This window comes from Artibeus jamaicensis, unplaced genomic scaffold, assembly GCF_021234435.1.
Source record: "Artibeus jamaicensis isolate MK-2021 breed Jamaican fruit bat unplaced genomic scaffold, CSHL_Jam_final contig_729, whole genome shotgun sequence".
In the NCBI taxonomy this organism is placed as follows: domain Eukaryota; kingdom Metazoa; phylum Chordata; class Mammalia; order Chiroptera; family Phyllostomidae; genus Artibeus; species Artibeus jamaicensis.
In genome coordinates this window covers 803,115-828,099 of record NW_026521939.1, presented here as the reverse complement: position 1 = coordinate 828,099, position 24,985 = coordinate 803,115, and the positions used below count along the sequence as shown (strand labels likewise).

Below are 24,985 nucleotides of genomic sequence, written 5' to 3'. Positions count from 1 at the left end.
ATTATATCATTTTAATAATACTCTGTGATCATCACTAGGTCAAAGAATATATTAAGACACATAAAAATACCCAGGTCTTTTTCTGCCACTCAGTATGAACCAACAGAGTATTGGCCAAAGGGCTGGACTAACTTGACAGCCACTAACGGAGGGAGAGGACAGGGCCAGCACCAGGTAGGTGTTAACACTCTGACAAATGGCCTCGATCAGTGTGGTTGTGAAAAAATTTTTTTTTGCATTTCTTTGAATATCTAGTCATGTATTGATTCAATCGCATTTCCTGTTTCGCGTGGAAACTTTGACTTTCTGATTTCCGGTGTGAGGTCAACCCCCCTCACCAATCGACACGCACCTGCTGTGGCCACAAGACTCACCTGGCACTGGCTTGTCGCTGTCTGCTGCTGTCCGGCTGTCTAATGATTTCTGCCCACTGGCTACCTTACTGTGACTTAGCTTGCATTTCCCTGACTGCTTAAAAGGTTGAGCATCTTCTCATGCTTATCAGCTATTCTCTATTTTAAAAATCCTGTTTGTTTCATATTGCCTATTTTTTCTATTGGATATTTGTCTTTTATTAATTTATAAAAAGGCTTATAAATATTATGAATACTACTAAATTATTCACCAGTTATGTATTGTTATGGGTTGAATTGTGTCTCACCAAAATCCATGTGTTTAAGCCCCAACCCCCAATATTGAGCTCAGAATGTGACCTCATTTGAAAAAAAGGTCCTTGCAGATGTTGAGGTCACACTGGAGGAGGGTGTGCCTCTAATCCAGGATGAGCAGGGTCTTTATACAAGGGGGGAACTTGGACACGGCTGTGCACACAGGGAGAAGGCCATGTGAAGACTGGAGTGATGCTGCCACAAGCCAGAGAACTGCCAGAAGCAGAGGGAGAAGCTGGAACAGATCCTTCCAAGAACCTCCATGGGGAGCGTGGCCCTGACGACCCCTGGATCTCGGACAGCTGGACAGTAAATTTCTGTTTAAGCTACTCAGTTTGTGGCCCTTTGTTACAACAGCCCTAGCAAACTAATATATGTATACAAACCTATTCTCCTAGTTTGTGGGCTGCCTTTTAACTTTTTTTTAAATTGTATTTTCTGATGAGCAGAATGCATAGTTTTATTGCAGAATGCATCCATCCATCCTCTCCCTCTATAGTACACGCTTTATGGCCTTTCTAGAAGTGCTTTGCTACATTACAGTCATAAAGACAGCTTCCTTTTTATCCTTCTAAAACTTAAAGTTTGGCCTTGTAAATGTAAGTCCTTAGACTGCCTGGACTTGATTTTGGTGTGTGGTGTGAGATAAGTCTCTGTTTCCATCTTTGAGGTCGTGATCTTCATTTCTCCTGTCTTTCTGCCCCAGGAGGCGGTACGCTCCTTGAGGGCAGTGATCTTACATGGCTTCCGTCTGTCTCCCCCAGTACAGAACGCAGCCCTGGGGAACGCTGGCCAAGAGAAACATTTGTCCACATCCTTCCTAAGAAGCTACACCTTCCAGGGAAGATGCGAGAGAAGCCTGATCTTTTGACGTCTGAGAGTTTATGTCTAGGACTCGATGGCCATCCAAATTAGATCAACCTACTTCAGATCCACTCAAGCTTCTCAAAAGAGATATTGATTCCATCCTAAAGTGGGCTCCCAGTGTGGCAGAGAGAGCTGTTTATCAGAGACTGCTCCAGAACATGCAGCGTTTCAATGCAAATGAAAAGGATGGGCACAAAGCCTTGCCTCCAGCTCCCCAGTGTTCATAATGAAAGACCAACAGTGGACAGATTATGTTAGTTAGGGTGAGTCCCCCGTGAGCAGTAGCAGTGGTTGACGGGACGGACCAGGGCACTGATGAAGTAGCAGCTGGGAGAAGCTCTGCCAGTTAAGGGAGGGCTCTACAGCCAGCAGGGGCCAGCCCCCAAACCCTTCTTTCACCCGCTCATTCCATTTCTGCATAGAGAGCCCCTTGTGTTTCTCCGTGTCTCACCCAACCACAGACGCAGCCCAACGACCCAGTCAAAAGGTATTTCTAGAGTACCTCCCACATATCAGGCACAGGGCTAGCACACAACAGGTGGGCACCCATGACCCACCAACGGGGTAATTGTACCAGGCACAAAGGGCAAAGTAGAAGACAAGACAGGCAAGGTCCCTGGAATGTAGCTCCTGAGAGTAAACATTATTTAATTATTATGCATAACTAAGAATGGGGTGATTTAATCAGCACTGTGGTGGGTGCTATGGGAACTGACCTTCCTAAGACGCCCCTGTAGAAGCAGGAGCAGGAGTCAGAGGGGCAGGGGGCAGGGGTAGGCGGATGGGCCAAAGGTGGCACACACCCTGAACACCTGAAAAGGCCAACGTGGACAAGTGAAGAAGGTGCAAGGGCAGGCAGGCTGGGGTGCAAAGCTGAGGCTGAGGAAAAGACAGGTCTGTTCACGCCTTTGTGCCAGGTAAGGAGTTTGGACTTATCCTGGGGAAGAGGGAGCTTCAGAAGGCTTTAGGCAAAGAGTCACGTAATTAGACGTGCATTTTCAAACGATCCCTCTGGCTGCACCTCTTTCCTCTCCTAATGGTTCTAGCTGTCTTTCACTCTCTCACTCGTGTCGTGATTATTCACTTCTCTGCACCTCTAGCAGCAAACTTTCAGGAGGCTATCTCACTTTTCATGCACCATAATTTCTGCGGGGATGGACTGCATCTGCTATGTTCCCACCCATCTCTCCTTTGTGCCCTGGTAACTGAAAGTGGAGAGGTTGGTGCGGGTTGAATTCTGTCTCCCAAAAAGACATGTTGAAGTGCTAAGCCCTGGTATCTATGGATGTGATCTTATTTGGAAGCAAGAATTTTGCAGATGTAATCAAGTTAAGATGAGCTCTTACCGGAGTATGGCAGGCCCTAAACCCAATATGAAAGGTGTCCTAATGAGAGAGACAGAGAGGGGGACACAGAGAGGGAGTGGGGCCACCATGTGCTGACAGAGGCAGAGGTCAAGGTGATACAGCTACAAGTCAAGGAATGCCAGGAAGGGCCATACCACCAGCGGTTAGGAGAAAGGCAAAGAACAGAATCTCCCTCTGGGCCTCCAGGAGGAATCAGCCCTGCTGACACCTGGATTCTGGACTTCCTGCCTCTGGAACTGTGAAAGAATTCCTGTTGTTTTAAACCACCCAGTCGGTGGTGATTTGTTATGGTAGCCCCAGTGGAGGCTACAGTGGGGATTAGGCAAAAGGACTGAGTCACAGACCATGAAGAAGGCCTGAGAAAGAGTATTTTCCACAAGTGCCCCAGAAACACTGATAACACGGGCGTTTCAAGCTACGGATCACGACCCCAATCTCACCTGCTCCTCCCATTTCACTGTCCAGCACCCCCAACCAGCAAACCCATCAATGTGGCAAACTAAGCAAGATCCTGGAAGCCTCTCTTGCCCTCTTCCCTCCTGTCACTTCCAACCCGTAAATACCAAGCCCACCCTCTGACATGAGTCCTAATGGACACCTCGCCTACCACAGTCAAAGGTCACCTGTCCTCACATACCTCTAAACCAGTGGTTCTCAACCAGGGGATTTTACCCCCAGGGGATACCTGCAGATATTTCCCCATGGCAACGTCTGCAGACATTTTTGGTGTCCCCACTGGGGGAGGGGGTGCTACTGGCACCTTGTGGGTAGAGGCCAAAGGTGCTGTTGAACACCCTACAATGCTCAGCACTCTGAAGAGAGTGATCTGGCCCAAGATGTCACCAGTGCTGGGGGTGGACCTAACTCATCTTGTCTAAATTCAACTCACACACTGCCCCAGAAGGAGCAACCTGAAATGCAAACCTGACCAGGTTTCTCCCCTTTTTATCTTTTAATGGTTCCTGCCCCACCCCCCAATAAACACTGTCTATGAGGTTCTTCATCCCCCAGCTTCAGTTCCCCTCATTCTCAGGCTGTGACATTCTTTGTATGGTAAAATTATGTACCTGGCAAATGGAACATACGAGACTACTCAACTTCCCTCCATCTCCTGTCCCACATCTATAAGTAGGGACCAAGTACCCCTTCCCTGTGCTCCCACAGGCCCCAGACTTACCTCTTAGAGAAAATGCTACCAACAGGTCATTCGTTCCACAAACAGAAAGTCTATTCTGAGCCAGGTACTTGCACAGCACTGGGTGTACAGCCGTAAATGAGATCCCCAGGAACCCCATCCCAGGGAGGTGTCGGCATAGGGCATGACTTAGGACTCTGGGTTCTAGCGGTTACTTTCTTTCTAAACTGTGAGCCCAGAAGGTGCTGGAGACTTCCACCAAGATGGAGGCGTAGGTGGAAGCACTGCACCTTCTCACACAACCAAGTTTAAAAACAACAAAGTATAAGCAACAAAAACGCAGCTAAACCACAGAAAATTGAACTACACGGAAGTCTGACAACAACGAACCCTTCAGCCAAACCGGTAAGAGGGACAGAGCCAGCAGCAGAGCGGGGTCGGGCAGGAAAGATCCACCGGACCCACCCGGGTGCGCGACCCAGGTGCGCCAGCAGCCATGGGCGGATCCCAGGTATGGAGAAGCGGGCGGACCCACTGAGGGTGCAGGGCGTTGGACCCACTGAGGGCGCAAGGCGGCGGACCCACTGAGGGCTGACCGTGGTCACACATTCATGTGCAGATAAACCGGTGAAGGAGCTAGCGGTAGTGAGACAGACTGCAGGCCCCAGTGGCGGGAACCGCCAGAGGGAACCGCCATTGTCCCTCTCTGACCCTGCCCCCACATACAGCGTCACAAACCAGCGACCTGGGTGGCCTTAACCTGGTGAACACCTAAGGCTCCGCTCCTCATACAGCCACAAACAGCCACAAACAGCCACAGACAGATCAAAATATGGCTCAAGAACAACTCAGAGCCCCAGAGCCAATAAATCTAAGCGATGAAGAAATAGCCAAACTTTCAGATGCACAGTTCAAAACACTGGTGATCAGGATGCTCACAGAACTGGTTGATTTTAGTCACAAATTAGAGGAACATATGGAAGCTAAACTAATTGAAATGAATGGAAATACACAGGGAACCAACAGTAATGGAAAGGAAACTGGGACTCAAATCAAAGGAATGGACGAGAAGGAGGAAAAAAATGACCAAACAGAAAAGGTTGAAGAAACAAGAATTCAAAAAAAGGAGGAGAGGCTTAGGAACCTTCAGGACATCTTTAAACATTCCAACATCGGAATTATAGGGGTACCAGAAGGGGAAGAGGAACAGCCACGAGGGGAAAGCTTATTTGAACAAATAATAAAGGAGAACTTCCCCAATCTGGCAAAGGAAATAGACTTTCAGGAAGTCTAGGAAGCTCAGAGAGTCCCAAAGAAGTTGGACCCAAGGAGGAACATACCAAGGTACATCGTCATTATATTAGCCAAGATTAAAATGAAGGAGAGAATCCTAGAAGCAGCGAGAGCTAAGGGGACAGTCACCTACAAAGGAGTTCCCAGCACACTGTCAGCTGATTTCTCAAAAGAGACCTTACAGGCAAAAAGGGGCTGGAAAGAAGTATTCCAAGTCATGAAATCCAAAGACCTACATCCAAAATTGACCTATCCAGCAAAGCTTTCATTTAGAATGGAAGGACAGATAAAGTGCTTCTCAGATAAGATCAAATTCAAGGAGTTCATTATCACCAAGCCCTTATTATATGAAATGTTAAAGGGACTTACCTAAGAAAAAGAAGATAAAAAAGATGAACAGTGAAAGGACAGCAAACTCACAGTTATTAAGAACCACACCTAAAACAAAAGCAAACTAAGAGGACAGCTAGAGCAGGAGCAGAAACATAGAAATAAAGATCACATGGAGGGTTAGGAACAGGGGAGTGGGAGGAGGAGAAGGGGGGGAAGAAAATAAAGTAGCATAGACGGTAGGTAGAAAATAGACAGGGGAGGGCAAGAATAGTAGGGGAGATATAGAATCTAAAGAACTTGAGACACGTGGTCATAAACTAAAGGGGGGAATGGTGGAGAAGGGGGTGTACAGGGTGGAGGGGAATGAAGGGTGGAAATAGAACTGTAATGGCATAATTAATAAAATATATTTTTTAAAAAAAACCTGTGAGCCCATGCTAGAGCTAATGCATGAAAACCCTCCTAACTTGTTCCCTAAATAAATAAATAACCACAGCAGTAAATACTGACTGAGTACTTCTGTACCACCCAAGGAGCATATGGCATATGTTATTCCATTCCATTCTCAAGAATCCTTTGATATTGCTGATGTCAATGATGGTGTTGATAATGATAATGTTGATGATGGTGCTGCTGCTGCTGATGTTGATGGTGTTTATAATAATGTTGATAATGGTGTTGAGGATGCTGCTGATGTTGATGATAATGATTATGATGATAATGATGATAATGATTGTGATGATGTTGATGATGATTATTACAATGGTGCTGCTGTTGCTGCTGGTGATCATGTTGATGATGGTATCAATGATGATGTTGATCATGGTGTTAATGATTATGATGGTGTTGATAATGCTGCTGATGGTGTTGATGATGCTGATGATTTTGATGATGATGTTGATGATAGCGTTCAAGATGACGATTATGTTGGAGATGGTGTTGATAATGGTGATGGTGTCAATCATGATGTTGATGATGATGGTGGTGTCGATGTCACCGATAACAGTAATGATGCTGATGCTGATGATGACGATGGTGATGATAATACTGTTGATGATAACCAACATTACTGAGAGCACACTACCTGCTTAACACAAAGTTTTGAGTGCTTTCCTTCATTTTCCCATTAATCTTCACTATAACCCTCTGGGAGAGTGACTACTATTATCCTCATTGTACATCTCAGGTTCATGTCTGACATCACACAACAAGCAGGTAGCACATCCAGGAGATTGTACAATAATAATAGAGCAACAATAAAAAATAAGTACAATTATTCTGAAAAAAATTCTTTAAAAAAAAAGAAATAAGGTGTGTCCAGAAAGTACCCAGCCATGGGCTATGGAAATAAAGACATTCACTGAAGAAGATACAAGACACAAGAAACATTGTACATAGGACAATATGCCTTAATCCCCTTCAAAGTAGGCACCTTGGAGCCTCACACAGTTCTCCCAATAGCCAGCAGGTGCCCCGTCATATTTTCCTGAATCTCATCCACAGTTTGAAATCTCTGCCCTTTCAAAGGTCATTTTAGTTTTGGGAAAAGCCAGAAGTAACAGGGCACCAAATCTGGGCTGCAGCGGGGCTTTATCACCTGGGTGAATTGACATTGTGCCAAAAAACTCTGCAAAGACATGATGCATGAGTGGGCGCATTGTCGTGATGAAGCTGCCAATCACCAGTTGCCTGTAGCTGAAGCCTTCCGAATCATCTGCATAGTTTCCACTGAGGAATGTTCAAGCTTCATGCAAAATGCAATGAAGGTTTATTGCTCTACTTGCTCAGTTATTTTTAGTGCGATGGCCACACAGTACACATGTTCACTCAACAGCATCTACCACCCCCACTGACTAGAACAGTGAAGTTGCATTGTTCACACACGTGCATTCCAGTCCACTCTCCTTGGCTGCCAGGTTACATCGATGTTGTGCAAACCGTTCTTGTTATATTAACAATGGCTGGACTTTTCCAGAGAGACCTCAGAAATTTGCTCTTTGCCTTAAGTTCCTGGCACACAGCTCCTAAAATCCTTGGACTCTCTGGAGTGATGAGTGTCTTCTGTGTGCTAATGAGATTACTGATGGCTGGAGGTTTCTAGGTAGCTTCAGGATGGTGACTGGCTACCAGAAAGACTAAGGCATGCTTAGAGGGTTGGAACTCAGCCCCAGCCCCCATCTTTCAGGGAGGAGAGAGGAGCTAGAGGCTGAGTTCAATCATCAATGGACATGATTTAATTAATTATGCCTACATCGTGAAACTTCCATGATGTTAGAAACAACTTCTAAAAGAGTTTAGGGAGCTTCTGAGTTGATGAACATAAAGGTGCTGGGACTGGAATGTGCTCAGAGAGAAGGGGAGCTCTGCACCCCCCCCAATACCTGGCCCTATGCATCCCTTCCACTTGGCTGTTCCTGAGTTGTATGCCTTTATAACAAACTGATAGTCGTAAGTAAAGTGCCTTGCTGAGTTCTGTGAGTCATTCTAGCAAGTTATAGAACCCAAGGAAGAGGTCACGAGAACCCAATTTGGGTGACAATGTAGGACTTGTGATTGGCATCTGAACTGGGGGCAGTCCTCTGGGCCTAGGCCCTTTCCCTGTTGTTCTGAGCTAACTCTGGGCAGTTAGTGTTAGAGTTGAACTGGACTGCAGGTCACCCAGGAGTGTCTGAGAAATGGAGAATTCATAGGTGTGGAGAAAAAAACCCACACATTTGGCGTCAGAAGTGTTATGGGTAAAAGCAGTCTGCGGCGTATGAGGCCAAGGAGGCTGACTCCAGTTTGTGTGCTCTTGACAACTATGCTATTTGGCTTTTACCCTCACTTTCCTCCAGTGGAAATTGAGACGTGGAGAAGTCAGCTAACTTACCAAAGGTCACACAGTACGTGTCCCCGTGGTAATTCCACTGCCCTGCCTAGGTGCTCAGTAAATATTTATTGAATGGATGAAAGTGTAAATGGTCGAGCTTCGAACTGGTAGATCAGACTTCAGAGCCCACCCTTTCACCTAGCCCAGGGGCTGGCATGAGGTAAGAGTCTAATAGAACAACTGATTGATTTAGAGGAAAAGAAAGAGAAGCACAAGCCATCCCTTGCAGCTACGTACCTTTCTTATATCTATTGCCCTTAGAAGCCCTCCCTGTTCGTGAAAAACTGTATTTTCCATCTATTCAGAATCCCTGCCCTTTTCTTCTGGAACCTCTTTAGGATGGTTTGGGTGGGGCTAACCCTGAGCATGTGACCCCCCCCCCACCTCTCAAGGAGTACCCCCTCCTCTCCCTCGGCCAGGTGATTGGCTCACAAATGGCCATGTGATCAAACCAGCCAATTAGAGTCCTCACCCATGATGGGTGTGGGAGGCCAAATTCCAATATGACCCCCAGGATTGGAGCCCTCTGGTTCTCACATTGAATAACTGCCCAAGGTCACACCACTGGACGTGATTGGGCTGACTGTGGCTTGAGGATTATGGGACTGCAGGGCCATGCTCTTGACCTCTATGGGCACCACCGCATACTCGTGCCAGGTTCTGTCTGTGCTTTGAGGCTCCTGTAAACTAGCCTTTTGACAGCCCAGGCAAACCCTCTGCAGTAAGTACTACCATGATCAGTGATGTGCTGGTAAGTGTTTAACTCTCCAGGGGCAAAAGCTCTGTTTGTAGCATTTGCCAATTTCATACACAGTGGCTGATTTCAAGCTAGCAACATGAACTCGGCAGCATGAAAAATACCTGAAAATTTAACAGTGGGCTCTATGAGCCAGTATAAGCTGGCTTTAACACACAATCCTCATTTTATAGAGGAAGAAACAGCTTTAGGGATGGTAAGGCAACTCTCCTGGGTGCACACCTGTAGTGGATGGCAAAGCCGGGACTTGAACTAGGTCTCTATGACTCCAGGGCCTGTGCTCTTCATAAGAGATCCCTTCCCTTGATGGGTAAAGCTGTGTGGCACCATGGCAAGGCCTCTGGCCTGGAAGTTGGGCAAACTAACTCTAGTCTCACTTCTGTCACCAAAGGCTGTGTGACCTTGCACAAGACACTGAACTTCTCTGTGCTACCAGTTTCTCCTCTATAAAATAGGGCTGGTCCAAATCACCTCTGGCTCCCCTTCTAGTTCACATTATAACTAGAAATCTAAAGCTCATGTTGAGGACTGAAATGTAAACTCTGTTTCTATTTCAGGAGAAGGAAAACAAGAAGGACCACATTAAAAAAAAAAAAACCTTCTAGCTTACGCTGCCTTTTAAGGTTCTGGCTGGAGCCCAGCCCTGACTGCACAGGACTGGCCCAGACTCTGCTCTTCACCAAAACCTGGGCAGCAAACCTTTCAGCACACACACGGAGGCCAGGACTCTGCCAAGAGGGTCAGGGCTGACAGCAGCTCAGGGCAAGTGAAAAAGAGATTCTCATTTACAAAAACTGCTGTCTGCCTTGTCAAGGGCCTTGCCTGCTATGGTATCAGGTGGTGAATGATCTCAAAATGCAAAATGCAGCCAGGAATGGCCACAGGCATGAGTCACTCCAGGCAGTTTCCAGGTACTGGGTCCAATCAGCACATAACTCTGGGCGCTTAGAATCATCTATAATTTTTCCTTTAAAAAAAAAATGTCCTAAATTTTTTCTATCTTCATCTGTCTGGGGCATGGTTAAGACCAAAAGTAGCCTATATTGAAAGGCAAGTAGGATTCTAGGGTCAGTTCCTCAATCTCCATTGCTCCCACCCTCGCCTTCCTCTTTTTGCCGTCCTCCCTCCTCAGATCCCTCCCCCGACCTCCAGTAGCCTGGGCTCCCAGTCACCACTCTGCATCCGCACACACCTGGGGCTCTGCCTGCCCGATCTCGGTTTATCAGGAGGGGATGCAGTGGTGCAGAGTGGGTAAGGGCCCGGCCTCTGGAGCTGGACAGCCTGGATTCAAATCCCAGCTGCGGCCTTGCACATGTTGCTTAATGTGTGCCTCAGTTTCCCCATGTATAAAATGGGATGATGATTAAAATTGGATGATTTAAATGAGATGATGATGCCCTTGGCCAGATGGCTTAGCGGGTTGCAGTGCCGTTCCGTACACCAAAGGGCTACAGGTTCGATCCTGGTCAGGGTGCTTCCAGAAGGAAACCAATCAATGTTTCTCTCTCCCGCCCTCCCTCATGTCTCCTGTCCCTCCCTCCCTTCCCTTCCCCCTCTCCTCCCTCCCTCCCTCTTTCTTTAAAAATCAGTAAACATATCCTTGGGTAAGGACTTTTCTAAAAACCTATAAAATGGGACGATGAGAGCTAACAGAACATCATCCTCGCAACCGTCGTGCCTGGCGCACAGTGAGAGCTGCGTTAGAGACTCAGCTATCGGTACTGTCATCTTCACACGCTCCCCACCTCCCCATGCCTGCGCATTGCTATCCCTAACTTACAGGCGAGGGGCTGGACCTGAGTTCATGCTGCTGGTAAATGGTGAAGTGGGACCTTAACCAGATCACTGTCACTCAAAAGCTAGCACTTTTTACATAATGATATTTATTCAATTCAAAGGCCATCTACCAACTTCTTTGCCAAAGATACTGAGGATAAACAACAAAAAAGCTGATGTTATGGAGGCTCTGGCCAAGCCTTCAGCTGTGTGTTGACAGGATGTGGAGGGGTTTTTCCAGCTGACCCCCAAACTGGCTGCCTGTTTTGGCTGCCAAAACCCCCAAAGCTGGGGAGGACGGAGAGGTGCCAAGGAACAAGCAACGACTAAGGTGGCCCTCTGGAATTCTCTAAGGGGCAGAGACCGGGTCCTGCGGTATTCACACCACCCTCGCTCCCTCCTTGCCTCCATAAGCAGAGGGAGAGGCACCGGCTGCGTGGGGAGAACTGGGGATTGTCCTGGCCCACCCAGCAAAAGCTGACTGCAGCTGCCGGGTCACTCACAAAGAGCGGATGCTTCTACAGGGAGGGGAGACTGGCGCTTTTCTCTATGGGCATCTGCTTAGCCAGGGGCCTTGCTCATTGCTCAGCACCTTTCCAACCAGAGGAAAGGAAAATGGAGAGGTGGCCAGCAGAAATAAGGGGGAGCACGGAAGACCCTGCACTTGGAGCCCTGGAGGTGGCAAGAGTAAGTGTGGTGATGCTGAAGGTGCCACCTGAGCCCCAGCCCTGACTGTATCGCTGCAGAGACTGCCGAGCTCCCGACTGCCAGCCCTGCATCTCTCGCCCTGCGGAGTCTCTCCGGCCACCGGAGTCCTTTCATCTAGTGTCCATGAGGCAGGCTGGGGAGCCTGTGGAATTAAGGCTCCTGTGCCTACTGAGAGCTGGTGGATAAACACTCCAGTGTGCTCACCCCTCAGGCAGGCCACACAGAGTACCCAGGAGATGGATCACCAGCCCGCTGCTCAGAGTGGTAACCTGCCTGCTAACGTGGCTTTTATTATAGGTCTCATTCCCCACCCCTTCCCTTCTGGTTTTTTTTTTTTTGGCATCACTCCCTACTCCCAAATAAGAAACTCGAGCTCGAATCTTGGCCTCAGGGTCCATTTCTAGGGGAGCCCAACCTAGGACAATCAATGACTTTCCCATGGGTCAGTGGAGTCCCAGAGAAGGTAGCTGGGTTTGGGCCATCTGACCAGGTCCCATCCTCGACAGCAGCTCCCCTGGGGATGGGACCACCACAGTAAGAGGCCTTGGGACCCACTACCAGCGCCAGGGAAAACCCCACACACTTCCAGGACCTTTAGTTGACATTTGCCAGCTTGTGAACCCGTCTGCCAAGGTTGCCAGAGAAGTAGCAACAATAACAAAGAGAACTATAGCAGGGCTGCTAAATGCCCTTTTCCCCCTTAAACCGCACTCCCTCCAACTTCAAGGCCCCCACAGGTGACGGCCAGCTGGACCAGGGATGCAGCGCAGAGCCACCTTCCACCGTGTGCATGCAGGCGGGACTGGAAGGAGAGCAGGTCCGTGAGAATCCTCCCTGGACTCTGGGACTTTCGGAAAAGAGGATCTCTTTCCCACTGTGTGGCCGGGGGTGGGGGCAGGAGGGAAGCCTGGGACAGCTCGGGGCCACTTTTGCTTCCCCTTGAGAAGTGCCTTCCTGAGAAGAAAGGAAGGGAGGAAGGTGGAGCTGAGAAACTATGCGGCTGAGGACTCCCTGGACACAACCAGAACCGGACCCAGCGGTCACTAGAGCCCACACCGGCACACACCTTCTTCCTCGTTGGGCAAAGCGAGTTGGAGAGGGGTTCTGCCAGTTTTAACCAAGACGGCTCATAGAAACAGACATTAGGGGATGTAAACTACAGCACTGGCAATACAGTCCATAATATTGCAATTACTGTGCATGGTGCCATTTGGTTACTGGAAATATCGGGGGGAACACTGTAAAGTGTGTGTATATGATTATCTAACCACTAAGCTGTCCACCAGAAATTAATATAGAACAATACTGAATGTAAACGGTAATTAAAAATTAAAATTAAAATTAAAAAATAGATATTTTGGCAGCCACCCAAGAAAGTAAATCTCTTTACTTCAGAAGCATACAATTTTTTTGAGGCATCACTACCCTTTGATAGTTGAGGCGTTTTTTAAAAGATGTTTTTAATTTTTATTTTTAGAGAGGGGGAACAGAAGGAGAAAGAGAGGGAGAAAAACACCCATGTGCAAGAGAAGCATCTTATTGGCTGCCTGTTGCATACGCCCCAGACAGGGACCCTGCCTGTAACCCAGCCATTTGCCCCGACCACGAATGGGACCAGCGACCTTTTGCGTTGCGACACGTGCCCAACCCACTGAGCCACACCCATCATGGCAGAATCATACAGCTCATTTTTCCATTTCTCAGTGATAACAGCTGTTCCCACACTGACAACTGCCTTAATTGCCAAATCAGACTGTCCTTTGGCCATTTCTGAAAACCCAATCAATGTGGTGTTCCCGAGAAAAGCCACGAGAACACCCCAGACTCTGAAGGCTTTCTTTCCTAAAAGGCTCTGAGCAAAGGTAGAATTCTCCCTAAGGGGACACCACCAAAACCAGTGGAAGGGGGAAATATGCATGTTAATATAAAAATGTGAATATAATTATGAACAATACAGTCTTATCATGCTCAAGTTACACAGGGCAGATTTACAAAGTCCTTGGGCAGAACTTTCCTTAAATAGGTTATTTTATTTCTTCTCTTTCCTTTCCTTCCCTCCTTTTCCCTCCCCTCCCTTCCCTTTCCTTTCCTTCCTTTTTAAAAACCCTCACCCAAGGACATTGTTTCATTGCTTTTAGAGAAGGCGGGGAGGGTGGGGGAAGGAGAGAGGAAAGGAGAAAGGAATGGAGAGGAACATCGGTGTGAGAGAGAAACACGGACTGGCTGCCTCCCAGACAAACACCTGGACAGAGGATCGAACCCACAACTCAAGAATCAAACCTGCAACCTTTCAGTTACAGGTCAACACTCCAACAGAGACACAGCTGCCAGGGCCCTAAGCAGATGATGATGATGATGATGACGATGGTTATTATTTTTTTTATCCTCACCTCAGGTCATTTTTTTTTCATTGCTTTTAGAGAGAGAGGAAGGCGGAGAGAGAAACAGAGGAATAAACATTTACGTGAAAGAGAAACACGGACTGGTTGCCTTCTTGTGTACACCTGACTGGGAATCGAACCTTCAACCTGGGTACATGCCCTGACTGGGAAGTGAACCCATGACCCTTCACTCTATGGGATGCCGCTCCAGCTAACTGAGCCACACAGGCCAGGGCCTAAACAGATTATTTCATAGCAGTTATAAGTATGGACTTGGAATCAGTCTTAGGTTCAAGTCCCCATTCCAGCTGTGCAGCCCTGCATAAGTTCCTTACCCTCTCTGAGCCTTGAGGTCCCAATTTATAGAATGCAGATGCCATAACTATCCATCCGGTAGGGTAGTGTGAGTGTTGCACCCAGGTAATGTGTCCTGGAATGTGGTGAGTACCAGAACACATTTATTGCTACCATCTCTGAATCCTGGCAAAGGCAGTGTGCACAGGCTCCAATTCCTAAGCCACAAGGCCCTGAATTTCAAGCATCCAAGGTCTAAAAGGTGTTCCTTTGCACTAAATAAATCTCAGGTTAAAGCAGTTTTTCCAAACATAAATATCCAGCATTCCAATGTGCAAATATCACTTTTGATTAAACACATTTTCCTCTTCTGGGCTCAAACCAAACATTCCTCCTATGTGAAAAATCTGGCTTGGTAATAAAAGATATTATACCCCACATGACTCAAAACTATCCCCAAAGGACTTCTAAGAGCCCTAAACCTGAGTCTGCTCCTCCCTTGAATGGCTCCATCAAACATAACCCTAATGCGGCCTGTACTGGGCACTCAGGCAGCCACGGCGGTTCATTCAAACCCTTTCTGCCCTCCACCAGCCACCTGGTGCTTCTCAGAATGAGGTCCACAGTTCACCTGCATTCAAATCTCCCAGCACATTCACTAAAGTGCAGGTCCTCCCAAGATGTAGGAAATCGGAATCTGCGAGGCTGGGGCCCGGGACACCCGTGGTTGCAGCTCCTGGACGACCCTTTTGCTTGGGAAAGAGAATGACAGAATGACAGGCACCCCCAATCTGTCCGACTGCCTGCGTTACAATGCCCCTGAAGCTTGAATTCAATGTCTTAGGGCTGGTCCTGGGCATCAGAGGCTCCGCCTTCACACCGTGTCCCAAGACGGCCACCTGTCCTGTCCCTGACGCCAGGTCCAGGCCATCGCCACCTCCCCCTCGAAGATGGCAGCAAATGGCTCCTGACTGGTGCCTCTGCTTCTTTCTTTTGCTCGCAACATTTTTATTTTGAACACTGTCAAATACAGGACAAGTGAAAGAACTGCACAGGGACCCCCTTTACATATATCGCCAACATTCTACAAGGACAATTAATATTAATAATCCTAAAATATTTTCTAAATATGCTGTATGTGCTTTACCACCTCTCTAAAGATCTTTTTTGAATTTTGAATGCATTTTAAAGAAACTTGTAAACATAGTACACTTCCCCCTAAACACTTCAGCAGGCATGTCATTAACCAGAGTTTAATATTTGTTTATGGCTCTTTTTTTCAGATAAAATTTTCATACAGTGAAACGCATGGACCTGAAGTGTACTAGGTGAGTCTGACAAGTGCGTACACCTGTGCATCCCAAAGCTCTACCAGGATGTGGAACGGCCCTGTTAGTCCAGAAACGCCCCCCTTGTCCCTTTCCAGCCAGTCCCCTGCCCCACTCCTCCACCCCCGTCACAACCACTGTTAAGATTTTTGTCACTGTAGGTTAGTTTGGTCAATTCTCAAACTTATATAAATGCAACCATATATATGTGCTCTCTTGGGCCTGGCTTCTACTGGCATAATGACCGTGACATTCATCCACGCTGTGGCCTGTGTCAGCACTTCGGTCCCTCCTACTGCTGACCGGTGTTTCATTATGTGAATAAACCATAATTTGTTGCCCTTTATCCTGTTGATGGGCACCTGGCAGTTTCTAGTTTGGGGCTATTATGTGTAAAGTTGCTGTGAATATTCACGTACAAGTTTCTGTGAAGATGTAACATTTTCATTTCTCTTAGATTAACACCTAGGGTTGGCATTGTTAGATCATGGGGTAGATACTGTCTAGTTTTACAAGAAATGGCCAGAACGTCTTCCTAAGCGGTGATACGCTGTACCCTCACGGCACTGTGAGTTCCAGTTCCTCCACATCCTCATCAACGTTTGGTGTTGTCCGTCTTTGGAATTTCAGACATTCTGGATATTGGGTGTGTAGCAGTATCTCACTCTGGTTTTAATCTGCATTTCCCTGATGGCCAGTGATGCTGAGTACCTCTCCATGTGCTTATAGACAATCTGTATGTGTCCTCATTTGTGAAGCATCAGTTCATAACTGTTGACCACTTTTAAACTGGGTGTCTTTTATTTTTGAGTCGTTGGAGTTCTTTCTATATTTTAGACATAAGTGCCTAGTCTCTGAGTGGATCCTCAGTGATTTCTCTCCAGGCACCTCTCCTCAAAACTTTCTAAGGCTTCTCGTTACATTTAGGAATAAAATACAAGTCTTTACCTCAGCCGACAAGATGGATGGGAAGCAACGTTTTACACCAACTCAACCTCATCTCCTACTGCTTTCCCCCCTCACTCACTGTAACATGCCACACCAGCTCCTGCCTCAGGGCCTTTGCACCTCCTATACTCACTGCGTGGAATGCTCTTCTCCTAGACATGCCCCAGGCTTATCCCTCATTCCATCCAGCTCTCTATTTAAACGTCATCTCTTCACTCATCTAAAGAGCTTCCCCATTCTCACCACCCCACCATCCCTCTCTAGCCCCTTATCCTGCTTTATTTCTCTTCCTGACATAGACAATGCCAAGACGGCATTATTGTTAACGCATGTGCTGCTGCATGTCGTGCTGTACTAGAGTGTAAGCTCCATGAGGGCAGGGGGCTCTGTTGGCTTGCTTGTAGAGAACGAGTCTAATGTCTTGGTTATGCAACATCATTTTTTAAGCCAAAGAGCCTCAGTGCTACCTCTCAGTAATGTGAACAAGCTACTCAACTTCCCTCTGTCCAGTTGCCCCCTTTGTAAAAAGGGTCCCAGCGAGGATGAATGAGTCAGCATGTGCACGTCATTTAGAACACCGCACGGCTCACAGAAGACACTAACATGCAGCTATATCGGTAGCCTCAGCCTTTGGGCCACTAAAGACAAGCACCTAACAAATATTTATTGACTACATAAATTTTTATAGGTATAAAAATACGTTCGTATAAATTTCTATATTTTTATTGCATACAATATATTTATTATTGTCCTCAATTTGAGGTACTTTCATTTGCAAAGCTACTTTCTCCAGAGAAGATTTTATATCTCGACCGATGCACTGCGAGGAGGGAGGGCAGTAGGTGGCTACGTGTCCACCTGACACGGGCAAACCGAGGTCCACGAGCTTACGTGACCGCAGTCACGGCTGACCTGGTGGAAGGGCCAGAACAGGCACTCTCATCCTTCCTAACGCTCCGGAGGTTCCCGCATGTCCACAGGGCATCTAATGCCTCTACCTCCCTTGCCCTTCTTCCCAAAGCCACGATCAACAGAAAATTATCTGCCTGTACCCTGGATATTTTTCTGGCTCATAACAGAGTTGACTGAGGAGATATCTATACACTCATGTCCATAGTAGCATTATTCATAAGAACCAAAACTGTGCGTCAGTGGATGGATGGACAAACAAAACGTGGTCTGTACATAACAATGGAATATTATTCAGCCTTCAAAATGAAGGCAGTCCTGCCACAAGCTGAACCCTGAGGATGTTACACTAAGTGAAATAAGCCAGTAACAAAAAACAAATATTGTATGATTTCACTCATATGAGGTACCTAGAGAAGTCATATTCATGGAGACACAAAGCAGAATGGCGTTTGCCAGGGGCTGGGGGAGTGGGAAGCTGGTGTTCCCGGGGACAGAGTTTCCGTTTTTCGGGATGAAAGGGTTATGCAGACGGAGGGTGGAGGCGGCCGCCCAGTTGTGTCAATGTACTTAACGCCCCTGAACCATACACACCTAAAACTGGTGGATGGTTAATTTTATGTGTATTTTACTGCAATTACTAACAATATATTTTTTAAATAGTTGCACCTCCAGGGATTTCACGTCCAGTGGCCAAAGCATCCATTCACTTCAGTCTGCATGGCTGAGCAGACTTTCAGTGAGCAGTGCAACACAACACTGATGTCTATCACCCCGCACACTTCACACTTCTGTGTCTTTATTTCCATGATCTGTTAAGCAAACCTTATCAACAAGACCAAAAAACATGCAGTAGCTCCATTAGGGATTAATTTACTGAATGCCAAGATCAAAGACACACTGTTCAAAGGCACACAATGTCAGGGATGTTCTACTGTGAGCCAGAGGATGCCCGCATGCGGGTCCTACCAGCCACCCAACCACAGTTCTCCAAGGCAGAGAACTGGAACTAAACCCTAACAGTCAAGTCACTCTGACCCCAGACACCAGGAGGTCAGGATGGATGAGAGAAACTTCAGTGCTGGCTTCTGCCCACCACACAACGGCCTCTCGCCGCCCCCTCGGTTCAGCTGACCAACCGTCTGTGTCGGTGAAGGCGGACCCTGGCTTCCAATGACAACCAGCAATGACATCAATTCTGATGGCCTCAGCCCATTGTGTGAGAATTCTGCTTTCTGTCTCCCGTGCAGGCCAGTTTGCTTGAGGTGGATTTTCGTTCAGAACCGGTATCGCCTTTTCCACATACGCATGAAAAGCCAAGCAGGTATCTGGATATCTGCTCTTTGTGCCCCATCCTTGGCTCTCCCCCCAGCAACGGTCGCTTCCTGAAAACCGGTCCCCACCCTTCAGGGACCATCTTGTCCGTCACGGCAGATCCTGCTGCTGTCCCCCAACCTCCCTTCTCCCCTCTTCCACAGCAGGATTCCTCACGCTTTCTCAGAACCGTTAAGATTTTTGGTTGGGCTGCTCTCAGGTGTGGGGCGTGTTGTGTGCACTGCAGGAAATGGCATCCTGGGTCTCCACTCACGAGACGCCAGTAGCACCTCCCTCCACCAAACCCAAAATGTCTCCCTCACTGCCACTTGTCCTGAGGGCAAAAGTGTCCCTGGTTCAGAACCACCGTGTAGAGTGTAGGAGCTTTAGGTAGGCCCACGGCTGCCTGGCTGAAAATCAGATCTCCTCGTCTGCTTCACAGCCGATGGCTGGCTCGCTGCCTGACGGGGGAACGATGCTGCAGTGCACGCTGGTCCAGAGTCGCCGCCCCAGCCCAGACCCGGCCTGGGCCTTACAGGACATCACGCCCTCACCTGGCTGTCGCCCTTTACCTAGACTGCTTCACTCCCTCCCCCTCAGGGCTTTCTCTTGCATCCTGTTTCAGGTTGAATCCTGTCACCCACCCCCCAAAAAAGATGTATTGATATCCTCACCCCAGTACCTCAGCATATGACCTTATTTAGAAATAGGGTCATTGAAGATGTGATGACACTGGAGCTGAGGTCGTACTGGAGCAGGGTGGGCCCTTAATCCAATATGCCTGCTGTCCTTATAGCATGGGGAGACACACGGACACACAGAGAGGGAACAAACACCATGTGACGGCAGAGATCGGAGTGACGCGCTCCGAGCCAGGGAACAGGAGGGAGGCCAGCAGCACGAGAAGCTGAGAGAGGCAGGAAGGGCTCCCTGCAGGTTTCCCAGGGAGCACGGCCCCGCCAGCGCCGTGGGCTGGGGCTTCTGGCTCCCAGACTGTGAGACGATAAATTTCTGCCGTTTTCAGCCACCCAGTCTGTGGTGCTTCGTCTCTGCAGCCCTAGGAAAGGAATCCACACTCAAACTCCCGTCTCAAGCTCTGCTCCGAGGAAACCCAGGCACAGACACCTCGCCTCTGCACTCAAACAGCATGAAGGGCGCAGCCGGCCTGAGGCGGGGAACAGGAGCCCCTTCCTGCAGCCTTTCTTCGTGCGGGAAGGAAGGAAAGGAAGAAGGAAGGAAAAAGGGGAGAAAGGAAGTGACAGAGGGAGGCGAAGGGGTGAGAGAGGAAAAGAGGGAAAAGGGGAACACCAGAAATTCACTTTGGGGAGTCCTTTCTCCTTCCACCCTGCATTCATCCAACAAAGAGCGCGGGGCACGTGCCAGGCACTGCTCTAGGTGCAGGCAGAGAGAAGTGAACAAAACAGACAGTATTTCTGCCCTCACGGGGTTTACCTATGAGCATGGAGGGCAGACCCTAAAGTGCATGGTCCGCGGGATGAGGACAAGTGCCGCGGAGAAAAGTAGAGCAAGGGAAGGGCATGTGGAGTATCCGAGGCGGAGGCAGCCACCTAAACAGGGCGGTGCGGGGAACACAGCCCCTGCTGTCAGCTACAGATGCTCCCGCAGTTCTGCCGGACGTGGTCTCAGCTCAGGCAGAGAGCAGCACACCTGGCCCTGGCCTCTTTCCCTTTTCTGCCCCAGCCCTTCCGTGAGGTTTGGGGAGCCCCCCTGGCCAGTGTGCAAGGGCAGAGTCCACATTCCAGCAGGCTGAAAGTTCGCCCCCACCCTGCTCCAGAACAGAGACTTTAAAAGAACAACCACTGACCACCAACATTCCTTCCTTCCTGTGTCCTTCTTTTCAACCCTCGCTTCTACTTCCTGGGATCACCTCCCAAATAAACCCGTGCCCAGGTCCTTGCCTTGGCCGCAGCATTCAGAAGAGCCAACCAGAGCAGATGTGCAAGGAAGGTTTTGCTGAAAATGGGTATTTCAACCAAAACCTAAAGAAGGCAAGATGTGGAGGCGGGGGGGTTCAGATCTCTGCATCTCCAGGACCTTCCCCAATGTGAGGAATGAAGCCTGGCCATATATAAATTATTTTATTAAGTAGGTCTCCCTCTCTCAACTGTAACTCTCTTGACAGTTGAAAACCCGGCGATGTCAAATACTGAGGAGGACACACAGAAAGCTCCCAGGACATCCTGGCCGTGTGACGGGAGGGAGGATGTGGGATTGGAGCAGACACTGTCAACACCTCGCCCGCTGTCTCCCGGCCACGACCACTTCAGGACACCCGGGCCTGTGTCTCGCTACCAGCAGCGCGCTTTTTCGCATTTGTGGATGTCAAAGTCTCTCCCTCGGACAGAGGAACAGGCCGGAAATGCCCAGAGCAAGCCTCCCCGTCCCCCAACAGCCCTCATTCAATGGCCGAGAGCAGCTGGTGTGTAAAAACCCCGCCTCCCTTGCCCCTCTGGTGGAAAGACTCTTACTCGCGTGTCTGACCTGCCCCCCAGTTTTCCCTGCAGTTTCCAACTCCAGTCGCCCACACTGGTACCAGCCCCAAAATGCATCCTCCATGTGCCTTTCACGCTTCCTTCCGGTGTCTCCTCCAGTGTCACAGGCCTAGTGAGTGACTTCCCTTGTCTCCGTGTTTTTTTCTCGGGGAATCCAAACTAAGAGATGGACAAATCTCCCATCTTTAAAGATGTGTACAGACACATACACTCTGACAGGGTGTGTGGGCAGGCCCTCCGGTCCTCATGTTTAAAATCTGTACCCCAAATGTGGTGCTCGATCGTTAAATCCCTGGCCAGCAGAGTTCAACTTTAAGAAGCACCTGGGTGTGTTCGATGCAAAATAATCCCACCTACGTCAACACGGGACTGTCGTCTGCAGCGTAGATGGGCTAGACCAGCCTCCACTGGCTGGGCCTTTTCCTTTCCTTGGGCTCCCACCCCATTCTGCACCCAGAGTGGAGGTACTGCTGTCCTTCAGCCCACAGATGCCCAAGGGAGGGACACTAACAGCCACCGGGGACAGAGCCTCGTCCATGGCTCGTGTCTCAAGCCCCTCTGCGTGTCCCTGAGCTGGAATCTCACAATTTACCCGAGAAACATTTACCTATCATCCTGTTCTTCAGTCCTCATTTTATTTTTCCCAAATCAATTCCTGAAAGTCAAAATGACTGATAGCTTCATAGCCAGGACAATCACTCTCCTTATCTAATAACCCAGCATCGATGACCCAGGAGCTCCCAGAGTGGTGGCGGCTATATGAATCTATACACGTGATACAATGCCATGGAAGTGCGCGCGCGCACACACACACACACACACACACACACAGTGGCGTGCACAGAAACTGGTGAAAAGCAAATGAGGTCCACAGCTTAGCTGCCAACATCAACTTCCCAGTGTTGCTAATCACCCCGGCTGTGTAAGATTTATCGTGGGGCTGCGAGACGAAGGGGGCATGGCGACTCTGTGTTCTGTGTTTGCAACTTCTCGTAAGCGGAAAAGTATTTCCAAATAAGAAGGTTTAAAAATGCGAGTTTTTTAAAAATATAAAATGAAACCCCTCATTTAAAAGAATACAAAGAGCTCGCAGAGGAAGACAGCACAGGGCCACCCCTTACCTGGGAGCTGGGGATCAGCGCCTTCCACCAGTGCCCGCCCTTCACCAGGTCGACCTCGCACAGAGGCACGGACACCTTCCCAATGACACAGTGGCGTGAGAACTTATCGAAGTCCACCACGGTGAGGAGCAGGGTCCTCCGCTGCGCTTCCAGGAAGGGGATCTCGAAGGTGTAGCGCTCCTCAAAGACGGGCTTCTGCGTCTTGCGCTTGACCCCCGTCTGCTTAGAGTTCTTCTGGTCTGGCAGGAGGCAGATCTTGACATAGGGGTTGGAGTGGGCCATGTCCTGGCGCGCGCCGTCCTGGGAGATGGGGGGCGGCAGGTCCCGGGCTTCGATCACGCGCACCGTCAGGTGGTTGTGCAGCAGGTCGTACTGGGTGCTGAAGTGCAGCATGCCCAGCTGGTACTTGGACAAGATCTCCTCGTCCGTCAGGAAGTCCACGTCGTCGCTGTTGGAGTCCAGGGAGTACAGCCGGGGCTCGAACTTCCTGAAATAGTCGTCTGGGGTATAGGTCCGTCTGAGCACCGAGGGCTGGATGGGCTCCTTCTTGGCGCCGAGGACGCCGAACTCAATGGGTTTAATATCGATGAGCGGGGAGCTGGGTCGTCTGGACTCGAGGCCTAAACAGTCGCCAGAAATAACAATTAACATCACCACACAGGGGATGGGATCTGGGCCGCTTCGGGAGATGGGCAACATTTCCCAGGTTCTCACATCGTCCACTCCGCTTCGTAACGCTCTGGACCACCTGCCTTCGGCACCGTGAAAGCCTCTCGTTTATTCTAAGAGGCAGCATGGCGGCAGCGGCAGCTCCGTCACCATGATCACAGCAGCCAAGCGCCAGGTGTGGTTAAACGCATCGCATGTTTCAAGTCATCTTGTCTTCACAAGGTTATTAGCTAACGACCACTTCTCAGCCCATCCCCCCACAGCCGTTTTACAGATGAGGAAACAGAAACACGGATTAACTCGCCCAGGGTCACACAACAAGTAAGAGGAGAAAGCAAGGGTCGAGCCTGGCCGGTGTGGCCCCTGACCCTTGACTCGAACCTTTACTGTTTACTGCCTCCGCTTTCAGAATGGGACTCTGGGGCTGGAGTGCTTGGTCAAATTCCAACCTGGCCACTTACTAGGAAGCCATGTGACTCAGGGAACATTCCAAAAACTCTCCGGGACTCAGTTTCCCCATCTGTGAAATGGAGCTAATAATGGCACCTACCTCAAAGTACCTACTGTACTTCTTCAAGGATCCTATTCAGGGAGTCCTTGGGTCTTACCCTCCTTCCTCCTCCCCACCCAAATCATGCCATTTAGTCAAATACATCAAAGGGGATGTGGGCCAAATTCAACCCATGATACATTTTGTTCGTGTTTAAAAGTGAGAGAGTTTTATGCAAAAACCCAGATGGCCAGTTTCTCTTTAGAAAAATCAGGCAGTACGGGGCTCACAGTCCCCTGTGGCTGCAGCTGAGGACCAGCTTCCCTTTCAGCAGGGCACGCGCTGCCCGGCTGTGCACACCCACCCCAGTGCCTCTCAAGGGTGGTCACCATTCAACACAGCCGTAGGGTGACACTGATCTCTACCCAGCTCTCAGCCCTCAGTTCCTGACACAACCCGCCCGGACCCTGGAGTCACTAGGACCTGCAAGCCCTGCTGTGTAACCTGGTAACGCTCACCTTTCAGGGTGTGAAACAATACAGGCTGACAATGTCAATCAGTCGAGCCAATCCAATGAAAAGTGATCATTAAAAACAAAAATCAGCCAAAACGATCGCTCTGACTGAACGCGGCAGAAGTCAGGTGCTGTGCACTTCCGTCACGTCGCCGCCTCTGTCATCTGTCGCCTGGACTGTCACCCCACCCTGCCCCTCCCCTTGTCCTTCATGTGTTTCCTTGGGGTGCCTCTGACTGACTGGGAAAGCCAGCTCTCCTCTCCTGCCCTGGGAACCCGGCGGACAGGGTTTTGACTCATGGACTCCCCGAGGGAAGGCTGAGCAGCACAGGACTGCGCAGGCCAGGCCCCAGCCTCCGCAGAGACACTTACTTGAAATCCGCCGGGTCAGGCTGTATGTAGACTTCGATGTGTCGGAGGACGAGCATCTCCGATCTGGGGAGTCGGTCCGTGGGGTCAGCGGGACGTCGCTGGCAGTATGGACGGAGTCCCCGTCCTTGTCACCGCTCCTGCTGGCCATCCTACGGGAGGGAGAGGTCTCAACGGTTGTCAGAGAATCCCCAGGGACTGGCGTCTCTGTGCTTTGGAGAAGAGACCCATAAGGAAAGAGCTCTCAGGCCCAAGGAATACAACTTGGAATAATGCAAATCTAAAATAGTGTGGTAGCTCTAAACTCTCCCCAGTGTCTTGCTTTTTGTACAAAGTGTGAAGTGATATGAATAAATATTTCC

General features: G+C 49.1%; 1 protein-coding gene across 9 annotated transcripts in view; it reads right to left on the bottom strand.

Moving 5' to 3' along the window:
• Positions 1–24,985, bottom strand: part of SYT17 (synaptotagmin 17) — a 72,591-nt gene that overhangs the window by 36,689 nt on the left and 10,917 nt on the right. For 5 of the 9 annotated variants that reach the window (XM_037153130.2, XM_037153128.2, XM_037153131.2 and 2 more), the window contains 2 exons: positions 24,627–24,775; positions 22,582–23,201 (listed from right to left, as the gene is read on the bottom strand). In XM_037153130.2, coding sequence (XP_037009025.1) covers positions 22,582–23,201; positions 24,627–24,775 — 769 coding nt within the window. Of the gene's footprint in view, positions 1–22,581; positions 23,202–24,626; positions 24,836–24,985 lie in introns of all 9 variants that reach the window. The other 4 variants (XM_053672184.1, XM_053672185.1, XM_053672183.1 and 1 more) reach the window with 1 other exon arrangement.